The sequence below is a fragment of the Furipterus horrens genome, unplaced genomic scaffold (genome assembly GCF_987537825.1).
Source record: "Furipterus horrens unplaced genomic scaffold, mFurHor1.1.pri manual_scaffold_3, whole genome shotgun sequence".
Taxonomy (NCBI): Eukaryota; Metazoa; Chordata; class Mammalia; order Chiroptera; family Furipteridae; genus Furipterus; species Furipterus horrens.
In genome coordinates this window covers 79,623,415-79,644,758 of record NW_028327173.1, presented here as the reverse complement: position 1 = coordinate 79,644,758, position 21,344 = coordinate 79,623,415, and the positions used below count along the sequence as shown (strand labels likewise).

At 36.7% G+C, this 21,344-nt stretch overlaps 1 protein-coding gene across 2 annotated transcripts in view; it reads left to right on the top strand.

The window, feature by feature from the left end:
* The window catches only part of CAP2 (cyclase associated actin cytoskeleton regulatory protein 2), a 147,075-nt gene that overhangs the window by 22,593 nt on the left and 103,138 nt on the right, over positions 1–21,344 (top strand). For both annotated transcript variants that reach the window (XM_090269785.1, XM_090269784.1), the window contains exon 3: positions 3,321–3,421. In XM_090269785.1, the coding sequence (XP_090125911.1) occupies positions 3,321–3,421 (101 nt within the window). The remainder of the gene's footprint in view (positions 1–3,320; positions 3,422–21,344) is intronic.

The following is a 21,344-nucleotide window of genomic DNA, read 5'->3' as shown; positions in this document are numbered from 1 at the left end:
AGCAACCCCTGGAAAAGAGGAAGGAAACAGAGGTTTCACGAAAACCACCAGAATTCTGCCTGTTAAGAGCATAATCCATGTGCCAAACATCATTACTCTTTCATTTTAGTGTTTATACTGCTGTTCCACACTCAATGACTAAATATATTATCTAAATAATTATCAAAAAGAAACTAATGTTCTCAGTTAGAAAGTAAACTGAAAGGATTTATTATTCTGTAGATTTTAATTTTAAAGAGAACAAGTCATGAAATTTAAGAACTGCAGTTTTAAAAGAAGTGAGCCTGATATGAATTTAAATATGACTTTCTTGTTACATGATCACATCACGTTGTTTTATCTGTGCCTGTTCCCCACCAAATATGCTTCTAAAATTACATGCTAATACCACACTTTAAAAAAAAATTTTAAAAATTATGTGAGCAAACATAAAAAGTTAACTATTTCTTTAACATGATACCAAGTATGGCAAACTCTCCAAATTATCTACAGCAATTTTTTCAATTTCTTCTTTCCTAAGGTTGCAGGTTTAGCAAAGAAAAATACAGGACACCCATTGAAATTTTAATTTCCGATAAGCTGCTTCGCGGGGGGGGCAGGTGGTGGTGGTGGTGGTGTAAGTGTGTTCCAAATACTGCACAGGATGCACTGCATGTACACACTTATTCTAAAAATTTATTCATTGTTTATTTGAAATTCAAATTTAACTGGGCTATCTGTATTTAATCTAGCAACTCTATTCTTGTCTCACGTAAGGTTCCTCCTTATCTGACCCATTTTGAATCCTGTCAGGCTTTTGGGGGTTGAGAAAAGCCTTGTGGAGCGGGGGGGTGGGGGGGGGGCGTTCAAACAAAGCTTTCACCAGGCAAGATCCACACTGGTGCTTCTAAAATTTCAGGCGTATTTGGAGCTGCGCCTTGTATTACATGCCCTGGGACAAAAATTACTGTGTGAGCACAAATGCACAAACTGGGTTTTTTTCCCCCTGAACATAATAAAAATTAAAATGCTCTGAATGAAACGAAATGGGGTGTTATTGAAAGGAAGTCTGCCAGGGGCCTGTAAGATGCGTCAACTGAGACACATCTGTGGTTTCATTTTAAGCCTCTTTTTGTTAACTATACCATACACCTTGTTTGTAAGGAAATATTTGTATGTTCTCTTTAGTAACTTTGTTTTCTTATTACTTTGGCATCTGGTGAGCAAAAGACATTTCTCTAAGATTGCCAACCTCAAATATAAAGCCCGTGGATACATAAAATGAAATTAAAATCCAGCTCCTAAGAGATTGTGTAGTGTTGTTGAGTACAGGGAAAAAAACCTATAATTTGAACTCTACTTACTCAAAGAGCTACCAGAGTGCACTTTTGTTATTTTCTTTATAAAAAATATTCTGAGAAGATTAATAGGCTAAGCAAAATTGGGAGGTATATAATTAAATTACTTAAGTATTTAAGCAAATATTTTCTCATATAGCAAATCATTCCAAACCAGTTATTAAAGTCCTGTCTTTTAAAACAACTTAGCCAGCAATTTATTATCCTACTTGAAATGAAGTAGGGTAATCAGTAGGTAGGATAATTAGTGAAACGACTGAGTGATATCCATCTTTAATACATTTTTCTTCTCCTAAACAACACCGTTTCCATTTCTTTTTAATTAGTAAGCTTTGCTAATTTTCTAAATTCTATTCTGAAAAAAATCCTTAAGAACAACCTCTCACCTTAAATATAAACATCATCATTACAATAACACTATAACTAAAGTTAAAAATTATTATTTTATTTAAAAAAGAAACTTTTGGAAGGAATCCAATCATTATAAATCCATCTATGCACAGATCAAAGAACTGCCTTATGATACTGGTGTTATGATATGTTTTGATATGTTTTATTTTTCCCCTGACAATCAGGTCAGTTTGGCTCAACAGGGAAAGAAATGTTTTTGCATGCCTGCCAAGTGACAAGCACCATGGTAGGTTCAAGGAAGTCCAAGATGAATTATACACAGTCCAAGTCCTCTAGAATCTTCGGTCTCAATGCATTACCATGCAGGGCCGCACCTGCTTTGATTGAGGGATGCTCAAAGGATGTGGACTGGGGAGAGAGAGGTCATTAGAGGCTGCCTGGCCGAGGTGTGAGCAGAGCTGAGTGATAAAAGATAATCAGAAAATATTCCCTTTTATCATTGTACCATCTCCACATAGAGACCTCTGTCACATTTCTGAAACTTTCTACTACTTTAAATACTCAGCAGAGACCTACCTCTCAGGCCTCTCCCACAGCAACAAATAGGTTTATCTGTTTCCAGATGGATCCATAAGGAATTTTTCAACTTGCACTCCTTTTATATTCTAGAAGTTGGTACACACTGCATTTTGAACTTTAAGATAACAGCTTCAGCAGCCTGCCTGGAGGTTAGGCTGGGTACAGAGAGCTGTAAACATTTTCCAGCACCCTTTGGGCCTGTGGAAATGGGCAAGTGGGAAAAAGGGAAAAGAAAGGAAACCTTTCTCTTATACCTCTATGAGCTTGGATATTTCTGTCCAATATGAGAAAGGGAACCCTAGCTTTGTTTTGGATTTTAGTAGTCTGTAATGCTGAGTTTCTCAATATTACTTTTCTCAATATTAAGGATATAAAGTTCAGGACTTTGAAATTTTTTTCCTGTGAATTAAAAGATAGGGAGAGAAATTCAGAGCATACCAGGTTGAGCTGTTGTCGCTTCAACTTTTACAATAGTTTGACATATCCAAACTTACCTTGCAATAGCTCAGCAGTCCTTCCATGCCCATCATCGCCTCCTCTCCACCCCCTGGAAGTGAAGAAGGGACAAAATGTTTGACATCAGCTTTCTTTTCCTACTTGTCCAGAGTTCGCATTACTTTTTAATTGTCCTGGATAACATGTTGGTAACTGTTTGCAAAGTTGTTATAGCAGCTGGTCTGGTCAATACAGAAGAAAGTACACTGGCTGTGGATTCATAAGGCTTGTTCCTTTTTGGACCTGCCTCTTGTTTGGCATATGGCTTTGGTCAAGTCACGTCCTCTGTTCACATCTCCACTTACCTCCGGAGTCTGGGGGAGAATTAAGTGAAATTATGTAGGTGAAAGTGCTTCCTGAGGAGGATGAAGAAATAAGAAAATATTGTTTTCTTGAGCCATTGAGAAGTGTTTAATAAATGCAGATTGAAGGAATAAATGACTTAGTGAAGAGATGGAAGTGACATGAATGATATTACACTTTCATATCACCTATGACAAAGCAGTACCAGCTTTTCTGTAAACTACCAGGGAATGACAACAGATTCTTCTTCCAAAGGTGTGGCACCCTCAGTGGAAGCCTTTGATAAACTGATGAACAACATGGTGGCTGAGTTTTTAAAGAAGAGCAGGATCCTTGCTGGTGATGTGGAGACTCATGTGAGTACTTTCCTCTCCTGTCCTCCATAGAAAGATAAAAAGGTTAGCAAGGATCAGGAAACATTGAGATCTGTGTGCGCTGCTGGTGGGAAAGTCAAACGGTGCGGTCAGTATAGAAGAGAGTGTGGCAGTTCCTCAAAAACATTTAGAGATAGAATTACCATTCAATCCAGCAATTCCTCTTCTGGGTATATTCCCAAAAGAATTAAAAGCAGGATCTCAAAGAGCTATCTGAACACCTGTGCTAATAGCAGCATTACTCACAACAGCCCCAAAATGAAGCAAGCCAAATGTCCGAGGATGGATGAATGAATAAGCAAAATATGGTCTGTAGGGAATATTACTGAGCCATAAAAAGGAAGGGCATTCTGACACATGCTGCAATGTGGATTAACATTGAGGGTATTATGCTATGTGAAATTAGCCAGTCACAAAAGACAATTACTGTATGATTCCATTTATGTTAGGTATCTGGAGTAGTCAAACTTATAGAAACAGAAAGTAGAGAGATGGCTGCCAGGGGTGGGGGAAGGAAGAAATGAGAACTATTTAAATGGGTACAGAGTTTCAGTTTTGCAATGCAAACTAACTTCAGGAAAAATTCTGGAGAGCTGTTGTACAACAGTGTGAATATACTTACACTGCTGAGTTGTACACTTAAAATGATACTATGTGTGCTTTACCACAATTGTTTTTTGAAAAGTACAGCTTGGGGAAGGCAAAGTCATAGAATTTGATAATCTCTGGATTAGTAGAGCCCTTTAATGATATCTAGGCCAGTTTTCCAGTTTTAGACGCTTTGTATACATTTTTAAATGTTTAGCATCCTCTCTAAGGCTAGTCATTATTTGCATGCATTTAGCAAAAATCTAATGTAATAACCAAAACTAATTAAAAACCTAGAAGTTAATCACCAAGTTCTTCTTTTTTATTTGCCTTTGTTTCTCACAGAGGATTGAATTCCAAATCCATCTGCTTACAGATTTCTCAACAATGAGACAATCCTGGTAAAACCATTTTCAGTGTAGATTTAGATAAAATCTGATTTCTGAATAAAATTGTGGTTTGGGTTAAAAACAAAACAAACAAAAACAAAACAAAAAACAGAAAGGGATTCTCTCTTTACTCCTTCACCAACTAGGCATTATATTCAACACCCAACAGAAAGTCTTCCGAGGGATCTGGTGACTCAGGTTCTACCAGAGGTTCCAGGGTTGTAATTAACAGATGCTTATTGTCACATTTGCAACAAACTTGTTCACCACATCTAAGAAAAATGAAGATTCTTCTCATGACCTCTATTTTTATTAAATATCCGTGTTGAAATACCCATTGGTGCCCTGACCAGTGTGGCTCAGTTGGTTGGGCATCGGTCCGCAAGGCAAAAGTTCTCCTGTTCATTTCCTGGTCAGGGTACGTGCCTGGGTCATGGGTTCGGTCCCCTGTTGGGTGACGGTTGGGGTACATACGAGAGGCAACCAGTCAGTGTTTCTCTCTCGCATTAATGTTTCTCTCCCTCTTTCTCTTTCCCTTCCCCTCTTTCTATAAATAAATAAATACGGTAAAGTCTTTTAAAAAATAGAAAAAGAAATACCCATTGGCTAGAGAGGAAGTTCTAATATACATGAGTTCTAGAAAAGTCTGTGTAATAAGACATGTTTGCTTCAAATATCACAGAGCTCTATAATTCCTCTGGTCTGTTCTTGAGCTTAATATTTTTGTTTGTATACAGAAAAATAGTCACTGAGCTTCTTATGCTCTAAGATATGATTATTCCTGAGAGATAACATATAAAATGGAATATTACCCCAATACACTAAAAATGATTCTTGAGTGATTGAGAAACATTTACTCTCTTGAACATAATCATAGTAATTATTGTATTGTTGTTACTATTAACTAATATTGACATTGTGCTTCTGAGGTACACAGCATATTATAACTTATTAGTAATATCTCACAAAATTTTATATTGTATTTTTTACTAGAGAATAATGAGGCCTATAAACAAGTATATTTAATTTTTACTTTTTTTTAAATATAGAGTTTTCATACTAAATCTCTCAAATTGCATGGTAAACAGTTTCTTTACATTTTTTTTTTACAACAAAGTTGACTTAAAAATAAAATGGATCTTGATTTATATTTACTTTTTTCTTCTTCCCATTTATTGGCCTGAAAACAGTATGACTCAAATAAAGAAATATTCTCAGTAATGAATACATAGTGCTTTTTAAAAATTAAGAAGCAAAGGTAAGGAGATAGAAAAGGAAGAAAGGAAGAAAGGAAGAGAAAAAGCGAGGGAGGGAAGAAGGGAGGAAGAGGGGAGAGAGAGAGAGGGAGAGAGAGAAGAAAAAGAGAAAAACATTGTTATCTGAAAATTTAGACTCTGATTCTACAAGACAAAGAAAAGTACAGGCAGCTATCATCCATCTGCCCATTACTTTAATACATTGAACAAGAAGTTTATTTTTTCCCTCTTATAGAACCATGTGTCATTGACAGTGAGCTTGCAGCTGCTGCCTCTCACATAAGCCAGAAGTGGGGGTTGAACTTTGTTCCAAGAACACACCTGTTGCCTAGAAAAAAAGCCCTCACATACCTGATTGTACATTATGGAAATCTGAGAGTGACACAAATGAGCATCATGTTAAATCTTGTCCGTGTGCTTAAAAGCTTTTTCAGATACAAATAATGAATAAGGACAGCCAAGCTATGATTTAACGTCTGTCTTGATGTGTTGGCTGCTGGTTGGGCTTAATTTACTGAACACTCAATAGTCTATTGACAGAACAGACCACAGAAAAGGGGGAACTAATAGCTACAATTAGGAAGCTCTGTTGAACTGAAGAACATAACAGGTTTAGCAAAGATTAGATCTTGTAAAGCCTTCTTATATGCACCATAAACCGAAGGGCTTATTTGAATTACTCTTCAACCCAGGATTACATACAGAGCTTGCACCCCTTTTAAGAAAGAATAAACGATACATAATTTTATAGTAGATGTTTAGAGTAAATATAGCCCTCAATGTCACAGGAAAGGATTCTCTAGGAACTGGTCCTTGTAATACCAAGCCCTTGGTCAGACATCATTTATCCTCCAGTGGACAAATGTGATTTTTTTTTTTTTTTTTTTTTTTTTAGCAAAGCTGTCCTGTTGTTTTTTTTATGGTATATGAAACTAATCTCAGGACTATTTTTAAGTGATTTGAAAATCATAAAACAGCTGCAAATCATAGGGTTCTTCCTAACTCAAACTCTTTTTGGAGATTTAGAGAATTTATATTTGAAATGTTTCTAGAAGCCTGGAACATTTATTTCCTATATTGATTAAAATGGATAAAAAAGAAACAGCTGAGAAGTATAACACACGTAAGCACAGTATGATGAAATCGCACTGTACAATTGAGTTCTCTGACTTTATAAAGGATGATCCTTTTTATACAGTTTTATAGCTGCACTTAAGATGGGTCACCATCACTATTCTAGATGTTTCCAGGCATTGTCATTTATTTGAATCCTTTGCAAAATGTCCATTTCATGCCATGCTGGCTAGTTTACAAGTTAAAAGAGTGGCAAAATAAGGAGCATCTTCCTCTAACTAGCACTAGCAGTTTGTATTTGGAATTTAGAGCTGGCTTTGCTTTTTACAGCATGACCTTGAGCAAGTCCCTTCACTTGCTCAGTAATAAAGCTGGACAGCCTCACTGCTAAGGGCCTTTTGGCTCTCACAACCCATCTGAGAGACTCACCCACAGCCTCAGCATCAAAGCATGAGGGGACTATTCGGTTTCCAGCTGAAAAGCTTATTATAGGGCAGCATAACCATCATTATAAAAAGATCTTGAGCTGTACCATGGAAAGCACCTCAGCCATCTGAACATGTGAAGCAAGCAAAAGGACACTAAAGATAAAATAGTGTCTTGCTTTCCTATGCTGTAGAAGAAAATCAGGGTCCCTCATTTAAAAAGACCTGCAAGCTTCCATGAGTCTGTCCTTCTCGGTCTTACATGTTATCACTTCTTCCTTTACATGGACCCTATTTCTGGGATAATTAATACCCTTATCTCTGAAGTAAATAGTATAAAAATACACATTTGTTTTACTATGTGTATTTTGCCTTTGACTTTAGAAAACACCTATAGGTAACTTGTACTGATTTAAAAAGAGATTATTTACATTTTTGGTGCTTTATAATCCAGATCTTTATAGGGACCCACCTGCTTCCACCAAAAAAAAAAAAAAAAAATCAGAAGCACAAGTTTTGACTCAACGAAACAGCCCATTCAACACAGATCCTGTCACTCTCCTGCTCACCTTCAGCCAAGTTGATCCTCCCCTTAACTTCTGGTTTCCTGCTAATTGTTTTAATGTGAACATGTATTTTTATTATAACTAGATGTAGATACCTTAGCAATCTCAAACCCAAAGGATCTGTATGTCTTTCACATTCTCCAAATGGCAAAGATCTAGAAAATGACTTGTACAAAGAATTCAGCTTCTAGATTTCATACAGGCTTTAAATTAGGAATATCCTTTCTTACTGTCTTAGGCAGTCACAATAGTCAGAATTATTACAGAATGAAATACCTTTGAAATCATACATTCCAATACACAGTTCCTTTTATTTTTCTTCCTTTGCCTTCCTTCCTTCCTTCCTACCACCCTCTCCTTCTTTCTTCAGAGAAGGAAACTGCAATGTAGAGAGATTAGGTGATGTAGGTGATGTGTTGAATGGAGCACCATGTCTTGATGGCAGAGTCAGGAATCTTGTCTCCAGTGGGTTGATCCATTGCGTTGGGAGGTGCCTGACTTTGACCTGCTGGGCACCTGTGTCTCCCAACGCCTTTGTCGGTAACTGGACCTCTGGTGAGGAGCAAGTGGCAATTACGTGTCACCTTCCTCCTGCCCTCTCACTCTACAGCTCTAGCGTTCCCCTTACAAAACTTCCACAATAGGAGGAAAGGTCATTCTGACAGTTGGCTCAGGCACAAGGGCTGTGGAGAGGCTGGAATATCATTGTAACTCGTGTCCGCCATGTGTCTTCTCAGAGCAGTGCGGAGGAGGCAATGGGGAGAATGGTGACCTCCAGGACAGATGAAGCCTGTTCCTCATGGGACTTCATTTCTGCCTCATTACATTGACCTTGTCTCAGCTTGAGCTGTTGCACCACAATTGCAGAACTCAGTAACTCCACACATCTATCAGCCTCTGTCATCATTGCTTCCCAAGAATGTCTAAAATTTTTTTCTCAGCACTGAATACATAATTTCCTACTCAACACATGTTATGGCTCACAGCCCATGTCCTGCTAAGTCGCTGGCCTTCATTGGACATCCTTTTGGCTACTTTTTAACTTAAGGATGTTTGATTTTAGAGCATATAATCCCTGTTTCCTTGAGCATTCTAATTTCATAGCACATTTAGATCTTTGGGGACAGGCAAATAAGAAATTGGACTTGTAATCTAGTGATCTCTTAAAGGGCCACCAGGCATCACTAACTACCAGGATTGCCCCATTTACTCTACCAAAAATAAAATTGTCACCAAAGTATTTTGCTGAAACAATTGAATAAGGCTCCATGAATTTCTCAGGTCAAGATGGTACCTGCCTTTTTATCTTCTTGGACAATAAATATGCTTTCATCAAAGTTTTTTTCTTAAATCCTCACCCGAGGACCTGTTCATTGACTTTAGAGAGAGAAGGAGAGAGAGAGAGAGAGAAGAGCATTGGTCAGTTGCCTTCCTGTATACTCCCCAGCTGGGGATTGCACCTGCAACCCAGGTATGTGATCTGAACAGGGTTTGAACTGCAGCCTTTTGGTGTACAGGACAATGCTCCAACCAAATGAGCCACCCAGCCAGGGCATTTTTGTCAAACTTTCATCCGAGTTCTTTTCTTTCAGCTTCTTAAAGGAAACCTTCTAAGGAAACCTACGGTAAATTATCAATCCTGGTTTTCCTTCTCTGTTCTATGTTCACTGGCATAAACAAAATAGAAGAATTAAAATATGCAGTGATGCATTCTGAGCATGCCTACACTTCTGTGGGTGGGGGAAGTCATGTGACCCACCAGCTAGCACCTTTGGGGCTGCACCAGTGAAAAAAATTAATTATTGAGTTTTATATGAATGGTGCTGCTCTACATAAATGCATAGCGAGGATTTACAGTTCAGTCCATGCCAGGAGTTCCTGGGGGTAACCAGCAACTTTTCTCCAAAGATTTTTCTCCCTAGAAATACCCTTTTAGAAGACTGTTTTGCAATGTTAGTGATGCTGCCCAATACCGCAAAATGTTTTCCTTTCCCTTTTCTTGCCTGTTTCTTTCTTCCCTACTGTTCCTTCTTTCTTAAACTATGCTAATAATTGGAACATTTGTTGTTGTTTTCTGTCTAGGCTTCAAGATGATTTAATTGTTTGACTGGAGGCTGTTTCAGTGTCTGAAAATTAATACTTTTCTAAAAGTAATGACGCTATTTCATTTCGATTACCTTGTTATTTTGTACCCCTGCACCTATCTCCACAAAACCCTCTCACACACAGCACACACATGCACATTTGCATATGCACCATTCACCTAAAAGTTCCTCAGAATGCTGTATTAGCAACATATGAGAAAAAACAGTCTTAGTCACATATATGGGAGCTCTGACCAAAGGGTCACTCTGATTGTAGGGACTGTGTTTGCAGATTTGTTAGTGTGCATAAGGCAAGTGCAAAATATGCTTTCTCACCTTTAGTATATTTTTTCACTTTCTAGTTTTGTTTAGATTGTGGTTTAACACTGCAAGTTTTATTTATTTTTTAAATATTTTTAAATTTTTTATTGTATTTTTTTCATTGCCATTTAGTCCCCTTATACCCGCCAACACTGTTTTAAAACATGACATTATACATTTTATAACACATTGCAAGCCAGCACATTTTAGTATATCCAATAGAGTACGTGAAAAGAAAACAGAGTATTCAATGAATTACTAATTTATCTCTCATATGCGTTTGCAATAGAAATTTTTCCCCGTTCAGAAAACACTTAGCAAAGTGAATAGCTTAAATAGTAAGGTACTGGGCATGCTGATACTTTTGACTGTTTTAGTTAAAACATTAATATGCAGTAGAGGTAGTATGATTTATCTTTGAGGGCCCACGTGTGGATCATTGGGTTTTATCTCAAGGTTCCAAAGCATGTTGTCTTTCTCTGGGCCTCTCAGTGTCTAGTGCTGTGCCCACAGCAAGTGCTTAATAAATGTTTTCTAAATGAATGATTGAAAATGAATGTTTAAATGCATGAATCAACTCTTTAATGAATTATTGTGTTTATGAGTGTATGAATATACTATGGCTATTTGGATCAAGTAATGTCCAGGTTTTAAGTCATGAAGTAGCAGGTGAAGTATGGACAAATATAAACTATAAATTTTTGTTTATAACACACACACACAGAAAAGTCTTGAATTTATCAGAGCCCTGAAAACTTATTCAGTACCTCCCTTCTTCCCTTCATTCTCATTTCTATTCTGTAGTTGAGGAAAGTGAGCCATTGAAAGTCTAGAGCCCTAGGACATCTTAAGAAAGCTAGATGAGAATTCATGAATGATGTTATAATCCATCAAGATATTGACGTAATCATTGCTAATAGCCATCCCATGAGCTCTATCTGAGACAGGATATTTTTCTGAACCTTACTATAACCATTATATACTGAAGGTCATATTTTAAAAAGAAATAGAATTCTGTTTGTTTCTGTTTGGATTGGGTTTAGGCCTGTTGCTTTCCCCTTTGATTGTTAACATTCAAAATGATGGTAATCAGGCAAGAAATAACTTTGGAGTCCAAAAGGGCCAGTGGTAAATTAAAATTTGTCTGGGACTTCACTGTGTATTTCTAATACTCAACTCTCCCTGGTTTCAAGAGTTTTTACCTGTATTTATATAATTTTAAACATCTGGATGAAAAGTGAAAATAGTCAGTAGCTCGTTTCAATATATCCTAAAACAGACAGTCCCAGACTTTTAAATGGGGACTCCCACCCCAAAGTTCATTTGTAAATTGGTCTTAGAAACTTGAAAGACATTTGTCCATAGACCTAATATAAGCGATAGGTGGTGCAGGTCTTCTGCAAAGAAACAGGAAAGCATTTACTCCACATGTAGTACGTAGATGGCTGCCATCCACACATCTCTGCTGATGGACTGCCACAAAATAGGTTCATAAATTGTAAGTAAGACTTTGAAAACTTTTATAACAATTCATCAGAGTAACTTTAAGCCTGTTAAATCTAGTGTTTGGTTGTCATTTCATGTTTCTCATGAGACTCTTTATTTTATTAAAGTACTAGTCTGTGACAGATGAGAAATTAAAAATAAGAACCTTCAGCAAAGGTTTTTTTGAGTAGCACTTATGTAATGCAAAATGTTAGAAAAAAAATCTTCCATTATGCTTTTAGTTAAATGAAGCAGGAAAACAGTAACATTAAATGAAAAACAGTCATTTACCATGAATGCTGGTACCTAGGAAAGTGTGAGTTTAATTAGAGAAAGACAAAGAAATAGATGGGTATTTCTATGCAGATTATTTATACTTTCAGCTGATGTCGGGCCTGATTCTTTTCTATGTTCACTACCAAGTATAGGAGTTTTCTTTTTCTTTATGAATGTATATCACACTCCTTTTATTATAACGGTAACTTTGCAACTCAGAAATGGGACACAGAAAAGCAGAAAAAGATTTTCTGATGATAACTGAGCAGAAATCAAGCAAAAGCAAAGAGATCATATATGTATATATAAGTGTGTGTGTTTAAGAAAGGTTTATTAAAAATGAAGTCTGGAACACTACTCATTGAGTTGCTGACAATGGTCATTTTTAGTGGGAGAACTTACTTAAAGCTTTTACTTCCTAAATATCCATGTCTTTTGAACCTTTTACAAGTACATGTTAACTGTTGTCATCAGATAAAAGGGAAAGGAATATTTGGTACTTTAAGAAAAAACCTTGGAATTAAGGTATTGCTTGGAAGTGATTTCACTGAACAGCAAAAGACAAGTGAGAAAATTTAAGCCCAAGGTAGTGTCATCCCATGCAAATTTGCTGCAGGGCACCCTAGTGGTCAGGGGTCCAAGCTGCCTAGAAATTCTTGGGGACCACTGTTTCAGCAAGGGTCGAGAGTTAATATAAGATCTCAGTGTAGATGGATTGATATTGAGTAGATACGATTGTTGGATGAACAAAATCTGGCTCATAGCTAAATTTTATCATCACTAGAGATCAACTTCATTTCCCTGCCTTGTTTTCATTTTCCATATTAGTAAGGGAGGCAATTGTAGAGAAGAGGAAAGAAAACTAGCATTTATTGAGGGCCTGCTATGTGTCAGGCACTTGGCCAACTATTCACAAACATTGCTTCCCTTGATTTTTAGGAGAACTCTTGAGTAAGTAACATTAGAGATAAAGAAGCCAAGACTCAGAAAGGTTGGGTAACTTGCTTATAACCATGCAACTAGCAAGGGGTAGAGCTGGATTCTATCTCAAGTTTATCTGAAGATCTAAAGCTCACAGTTTCTCTGCTATACAACACTGCTTTCCACTCATTTAAGTCATTCATTACTAGCGGTAGTTACTGAGCTTCTGTTGTAACGAAGGCCCAGTAGGCAACCACTGGGCTAGTCCTCAAAAACACATGACCTACTTGGAGACACAGGATAGATAGATAGATAGATAGATAGATAGATAGATAGATAGATATAGATATAGATATATATATAGATATATACACACACATACATGACAGTTAAGTAAGAGAATGGTTTCAATAATACAAGAGGAACAACAGTGCTTAGTGTTACAGTGAATTCTGGAATAAGAGCACCTGTTGCCTCTAGTATTTTGGAGTGTTCTTAGAACAGCAGAATAGCCAAGTATCCTTTCCTTTGTAGATCCAAGACTCATCAACCATGAAGCAGTTCTAGCTTCCTAAATCATAAGATTTGGTTTAAACATGTTGCTAAAATGCTTTAGATTTCTTAAGTGTTAGAAAACCAAGGTAAAGATTTTGAGAAGGGGCGATCTGCCAAATGTTTTTTTATAGCTATGCAATAATTGAATTTGAAAATGATTTTCATTTAGGAGAATGTCTTTTTTTTCAGAATACAAACTTATAACAATACTCATGCCTGCCAGAAAAGCCAATGGACTTAGATAATAGTGTTTTTTTGTACTCTTATGCCTTAAGAAATACTCACTCTTTCGAAGAGCTCTCTATTGGGATTTTTTAATTACAGTGATTGATTTTATTATAAATTTCACAAAATTTTCTGTACATTCTGTTTGTGTACCCTGCTTCTTTAACTTAGACCATATATTCTGAGAGTCTTCCCATGTCAGTAAGTTTAGGTCTACATTATCATTTTTAGTGACTGCATAATATTTCATTATAAACCATAATTGATTTACAGAATCAAAATCATATATAAGTGATGTAATCATAGACAATGTATGTACACAAATGCAGGGTCCAGACTAGGAAGAGACAAGTCAGGCCCCAGGGTGTGACCCAGAGAGGGAGCATACCTGGGGTCCTCCCCAGCCTCACCCTAGTCCTGTCCCTGTAATAATGGTCATCTAGTATTATTTACAATCATTTTAAAAATTAGTGACATTTGACATTTTTCATTTTCCCCTATTAGAAATGAAGTTGCATTTATTTCTGCAAACATTATTTTATATTGTAGAATTATTTTCTCAAGGCAAATTCCTAGAATTGGAAGTGTGCTAGGTCAATGGCAAGCACTCCCTAATATTTATTGTCCCCCTTGCCCTCCCTCCTACACAAACATTGACTCTTGTAGTGTCTAAAAGTGGTTTTGGCTATGGAAACTAGGGAAATAAGAATTTTAGGGAAATAGTGTGTGATTTGAATGCACAAATACTTTGCCCTCTGCTGGATAAGCAGGAAAATAAAATCAAAGCTATATATTTCCCTATATAAATCATCTTTTTTGCAAAAGAAAACCATTTATCAGTTCTACCTTTTATCCATTTGACTTACCAAGAAATTTGTTTCAATTGCCTCTTTGGGGCTGGATGTGACATGTTTTGGATGCAGTTGGTTGTGTGTTAAGATCACTCTAACTGAGACCAAAAATGCTGCTGAGATGTATAATGGAAGACTTCAGACTCGGATGCAGAAAGTAGACATTGGAGCTGCTTTTTAGCATCAGAACTGTGCACCACGGCTGCTGTAAATACTTATGTGAGCTTGAAGTTGCCAAGGCAACAGTCCTATTAATGAAGAATAACCCTCTTTTATTATGAGTTCCTGAATGATTATTTTTTTTATAAAATGTGCCTAGGAGTCTAACATTGACATTCTCAATCTACCTACTCATCTTTCCTTTCTGGACTGCAACACTATTTAGCTCTATTCAATAAACATGCCTCCTTTCTCTGCCAATGTGAGTGGTAGTGTTGGAAAAAAACAGTCAACTGTACAGGCAGTAAATATACTAATTTATAACAATTACCTAATATAAAATTATTGCCCTTTTGATATATGTTTTGGCTAAGGCAGAGCCTGAAGTTGACTGGGACTTGGTTGGTATTTGAACAGACCAGAGTCTTTAAATTAACTTGTCTTTATGATTTAATGGAGCATTGCCAACATATTTTTAAGTAAGTGGAGTGTGACATTACTGCTTCCTTCCCCTAGTGAGGCTGTAAATTTAGACTCTATAAACTGTGCACACACTGGATACTTCGAAAAGGCAGTCATGGCTGAGTCACAGGCTTCAGGGCACCCTGTAGTCTTGAACAGCAGAGAGCGATGGTGAGGGAAACGATGGCTATAAGTGGCTGGGTACCAACCATTGTGCTTCTTGGGTTCCAGAAAGAAGGACTATTTTTCTTCAAAAAAGAATAAATTCCCTTTTATTTTTTAGAGAATGCCTCTTGTGTTTTGTCAAGTCAGCCAAATGAGACATTTTTTCAATCATGGTGATCCATCAATTTTTTTTCATGATTGGATGTTTGTTTTCTGTTCCACACAGCTAGTACCTTATCACTTATCACTCATATTCACTAATCACTTGCTATATTCACAACTTCTTTCCCCTGATTTATATCTAGTAGCACCTAGGCATGTAGTAGCTACTCAGAAAATACTTTTGTTTGTGAAATTAATTAACTTCTATTTAACTCAATTATATCTCTTAAATAATTTTTCTGATAATAAAATGTAAATGTTTGATGTAGAAAAATTGACAGTAAGTTTGAAGAAGAGAACAAAAACCACTTATAATCTCACTACTCAGAAATAACTGCCATTGATATTATGGTTTACTTATTTCATGGTGTCAAAATTCTATTTTCTCTTTGATATAATAGAAACAACCATAATATGTGCCAGTCATATGTAAGGGACAAGTGACACATGCCAAGCACTGGGTGGGTACAGACATTCCAAGTGATATACCAAGATGTTTACTGAAGTGATGGGGCCAGTTATAGTCCAAGCAAAGGTAGCCCTTCTCCTGTGTGACTGTGACAGCAAGTAACAGTCAACCCACTTTCTCTTTTCTTAACTTTTAGCTTTAGACTGTGTTGCTAACAAAGCAGATTTTGCCCTCAGAACAAGTTTTAGCACAGCAGATGTTCTGGTTTCTTTGCTAAAGGTAATTCTGCCTTCTTTTGACCTTTTCTATTGGCACATTGGGAAGAGAGAGAGCCCTTTTCCAAACTTATGCCAAATTGGCAATAGTCCATAGGAACTAAAGAAGTCATAGTGAAAAAGCATTATGTACTAGTATATTTTATTCCTGGTTGTGATGGCATAGTGAGGCACTTTGGATATTGTTTTAGTCCCCCGCCAACCCCAATAATCTTCTTCCCAGTGCCACCAGATAAGTATGATAAAAATAGCCATGACAAGCACAAAAAATAAAATCTCTTAGTGAGGATAAAAGCATCTTTAGAGAACTTTGCCATTTTTAACAAACAGAAACATTCCAGGTAAAAATAGGGTTAACCATAGAGCCTCTGACTTACACCCCTCTCCACCATCACAGTCCTACCATCCTTTCCACCAGGTAACTGCCCCTAAGCTCCTTCCACATAGACGTTCATAACCCACCCACCTTGCACCTTATCCACACATTCACATACTTACATCAAAGGCAGATAACCGGGAGATGCTCTGTTCCCAAGAGGATAAAACTGGGATGGAACTTCCAAAATGCTGTTTGAAAATTAAAATGGAATAAGTTTTTTCTCACTTTAGAAAAGTAGACAATATTCAGATGATGTATTACAGAATTATACACCTGAAACGTAAACAATTTTATTAACCAATGTCACCCCAATAAATTCAAAAAGTAAAAATTAAATTTTTTTACAAGTGGAGGTTCCACGTCAGAAAGCTTGGATGTCATCACTCCATCCTAACAAGTAAAAAGTTGAACAGACTAAAAAACCAACAACTTTTCTTGGATCCATAGAGAAGGGAGGACACAGGACAAATTACTGTCCCTAAGATTGACTGAGAGACAAACACAGGAACTGGAGCTTACTGGAGCAGAAACTCGTAGGGAAACTATCACAGGTACCAGTACTGGGGTAGGAAACTGAACTGTAAAAGACCAATTTCTGTAATCTCAGTGCAGACAACTCTGAGAGTTAAGGACTCTAAAGGGATCCAGTCTTTGAGGGCCCCCACAATATTGTGAGATTTACCTCCTGCAGCTTGATTAGGTTTCCACAGTAAATATTGGAGAAGAACCCCTTTGGGCTTCTAGCAGGAAAGGGAAAAAGGAAGTATTTTGAAATCAGCCAGAGCACTCTGTTCTTAACAAGACCTGTTCTTAACAAGACCTGTCCTTGGGGGAAACTAGTTAACCAGAGCCTAACTTGGTAGGATATTTTCAAAGCCTAATTGGACTGAGGAAGGGAAATACTCAACTGCAACTGGCTCTAGTCTTTCGCCAGGGAAGGGAAATATTCAAGTCCAGCCCACTATTGCCATCCTGTCTGCCCCAAGGTGGAAGAAAAAAGTGAGAAACACTTGTGGAGTTTACAGCCCAGAGGTATAAGCTCACTAAAAAACTGGGACCTAATCATAGGACCAAAATGCGCTTCTCCTCTCTTCACGCCTTGCTAATATATGACTAAAGTCCTATTTACAACAGTTCCTTTTGCCTACTACATCATGTTTGGCTATCAAGAAAAATTACAAGGCATACCAAAAGACAAAACAAACAAACAAACACACAATTTGAAGAGACAAAGCAAACATCAGAACCAGATATGGCAAGAATGTTAGAATTATCAAACTGGGAATTTAAAATAATTATGATTAATAGACTCTAGGATCTAGTGGATCAAGTAGACAGCATGCAAGAACAGATGGACAATGTAAGCACAGAGATAGATATAAATAAAGAGCCAAAAAGAAATGCTAGAGATCAAAAACACTGTAGCAGAGATAAAAAAAAAGGCTCTGATAAGCTTATTAGTAGACTGAATATGGCTGAGGAAATAACCTTTGAGCTAAAAGATAGATGTATCAATAGAATCTTTAAAAAAATTTTTTTAAAAGACTGAAAAATAAAAACAACAGAATATCCGAGGATTGTGTGACAATTATGAAAGTTGTCATATATGTGTAATGGAAATACTAGAAGGAGAAGAAAAAGAGAAAGAAACAGAAGAAATATTTGAAACACTAATGACTGAGAATTTCCCCCCAAATGAATATCAGACATCAAAACACAGATTGAGAGAACAGCAAGCAGCATAAATGCAAAAAACAAACAAACAAAAAAAAAAACCACCCTATATCTCAGCATATCATTTTCAAATTACAAATGGTTCTGGGAGAACTGGACAGGGACATGCAAAAAAATGAAACTAGATCACCAACTTACACCACACACCAGAATAAACTCATGATGGATCAAAGACTTAAATGCAAGATGTGACACCATAAAAGTCCTAGAGGAAAACATAGGCAGGAAAATCTCAGATATCCCATGTAGCAATATTTTCTCCGATATATCTCCTAGAGCAAAGGAAATAAAGAAAAGAATAAACAAATGAGACTACATCAAACAAAAGAATTTCTGCTCAGCAAAAGAAAACATCAGCAAGATGAAAAGGGAACCAACCATATGGGAAAACATATTTGCCAATGATACCTGAGACAAGGGATTGATCTCCAAAATATAAAAAGAACCTATAAGACTCAACACCAAGAAGACAGACAATCCAATTAAAAAATGGGCAAAGGACCTGAACAAACACCTCTCCAAAGAGGACATACAGAGAGTCCAAAGGCATACGAAAGTATGTTCAATGTCATGAGCCATCAGAGAGATGCAAATTAAAGCTACAGTGAGATACCACCTCACCCTGGTCAGAATGGCCATCATCAACAAATCAACAAACGTGCTGGTGAGGATGCAGAGAAAAGGGAACCCTGGTGCACTGTTGGTGGGAATGCAGACTGGTGCAGCCACTATGGAAAACAGTATGGAATTTCCTCAAAAAACTAAAAATGGAACTGCCTTTTGATCCAGCAATTCCATTGCTAGGATTATACCCAAAGAATCCTGAAACCCCAATTCAAAATAACCTATGCACACCTATGTTCATAGCAGCACTATTTTCAATAGCAAAGTGCTGGAATCAGCCTAAGTGCCCATCTGTAGATGAGTGGATCAAAAAGCTGTGGTACATTTACACAGTGGAATGCCATGCAAGAGAAAGAAAGAAGGAACTTCTACCATTTGCAACAACATGGATGGAACTGGAAAGTCTTATGCTTAGTGAAATAAGCCAGGCAGCAAAAGACAAATACCATATGATCTCACCTAACTCAGGACACTAATGAACAACACAAACAAATGAGAAAAATAGAACCAGAGGCAAGTAAACAAGGAAAAGACTGACAGCGACCAAGGAGGAGAAGGGAGGGGAGAAGGGGGGAAAGAAGGAGAAGGGTTTAGTCAAAAAACTAGTATAAATGACCCACGGACACGGACAACAAAGTAACGGGGTAGGGGTGGACTGTGGGAGCAAGGGTGGGCGCTGTTGGTGGGGAGCATTGGGGGAAAAAATGGGACAACTATAACAGAAAAAATAAATAAATTTTTAAAATACTATTATATTTTATAATTAATAGAAATATCTTTCTCTTATTAAATATCTTATTAAAGCAATTTTCATCAAAAGTATTATATATTAATATGAATTAAGTAATGTTTTCTTCGTCATCACTACTAAGCTCCATTAACCAAATGCCTTTTCTTTTTGACAAGATATCCTCATACTCTGAACTTTCTTCAGCATTATCTTGATTTCTATGCTCTAGTTTTTGCAAAAAATCTGTTATTTTAGATTGCTTGCTTTTAGCTAAGAGATCTTTATAAATTTTGTTATTTGGTGCTAAGCACTTTTGGAGTTCTCTCTTAAACTTTGTGCTCCTTTCAGTGCAAAGATCTTCATTTAAGAAATACAACTAACTGTTTGGCTAAGTTTAGGCCTTTCTTTATGCTTTTTAGAGTAAACCATTTAACTTCTTCCTTTTCATCGGTGCTATCATCCCCTAAATTATCTTGGCACATTCCAGATGTCATTTTCACAAAAATTGCCTCATCATTTTCTTCTTCTACCAGGAATTCTTGGATACCTTCCACAGTCTTATCATGTTAGAGCAAAACCGTCTTATAGAAGTACCATGTTTTATGGGGGATACCTGCACCATGCTAACCCTAATCAAAAGAAAGCTGGTATAGCTGTATTAATTTCAGTCAGAGCAGACATCCAAATAAGAAAAGTTATAAGGTCATTGCATAATGATAAAATGGTCAGTTCTCCAAGAAGACATCACAGTTCTTAAAGTGTATGTGCCTAACAACAGAGCATCAAACTGATAAGATTGCAAAAAGAAATAGATGAAGCCACTATTATATTTGGGGACTTCAGCTCCCCTCTTTCAGAAATGGGTAAATCCGTCAGGCAGAGAATGAGGTAAGGATATAGTTGAACTCAACACCATCAATTAACTGAGTATAATAGATATTGTAGAGTATCCGCAACAGCATGATACACATTTTTCTCAAGCTCATCAAGATAGATCACATTCTGGGTCATAAAACACGCCTTAACAAATTTAAAAGAATGGATTTATACAACATCTGCTTTCAGACCACAATGGAATTAAACTAGAAATCAATAACAGAAAGGTAACTGGAAAATTCCCAAATATGTGGAGATTAAACAATATACTTCTAAATGACACTTAAGTCAAAGAAGAAATTTTAAAATAGTTTGAACTCATGTTAATTAGACTTATTGTGGTGATCATTTTACAATATATACAAGTATCAAATCATTGTGTTGTACACCTGAAACCAGTTTAATATTATATGTCAATTATACCACAATTGAAAAATATTTGGAACTAAATGAAAATAAAAACTTAAGATCAAAATTTTGAAGATGCACTAAAAACTGAAAACAGTGCTAAGAGTGAAATTTATAGTATTGAACGAATATATTAGGAAAGAAGAGAGATCACAGTGATCTAAGTGTTCACCTTAGGAAACTAGAAAAAAAAGGAAAATAATAATAATTAGAGCAGAAGTCAATAAATTGATCATAAAAGATCAATAATCAATAACCAAAAGCTGGTTCTTTTAAATGATCAATAAAATTGATAAGCCTCTAGCTAGGCTTAAGAAAGGAAAAATGAAAAAGGATGCAAATTACTCATATCAGAAATTAAAGAGGAGCCCTGGCTGCTGTGGCTAAATGGATTGAGCGTTGGCCTGCGAACCAAGTGTCTCTGGTTCGATTCCCAGTCAGGGTACATTACTAGGTTGCACGTCAGGTCCCCAGTTGGGGGTGTGTGAGAAGCAACCACACAGTGA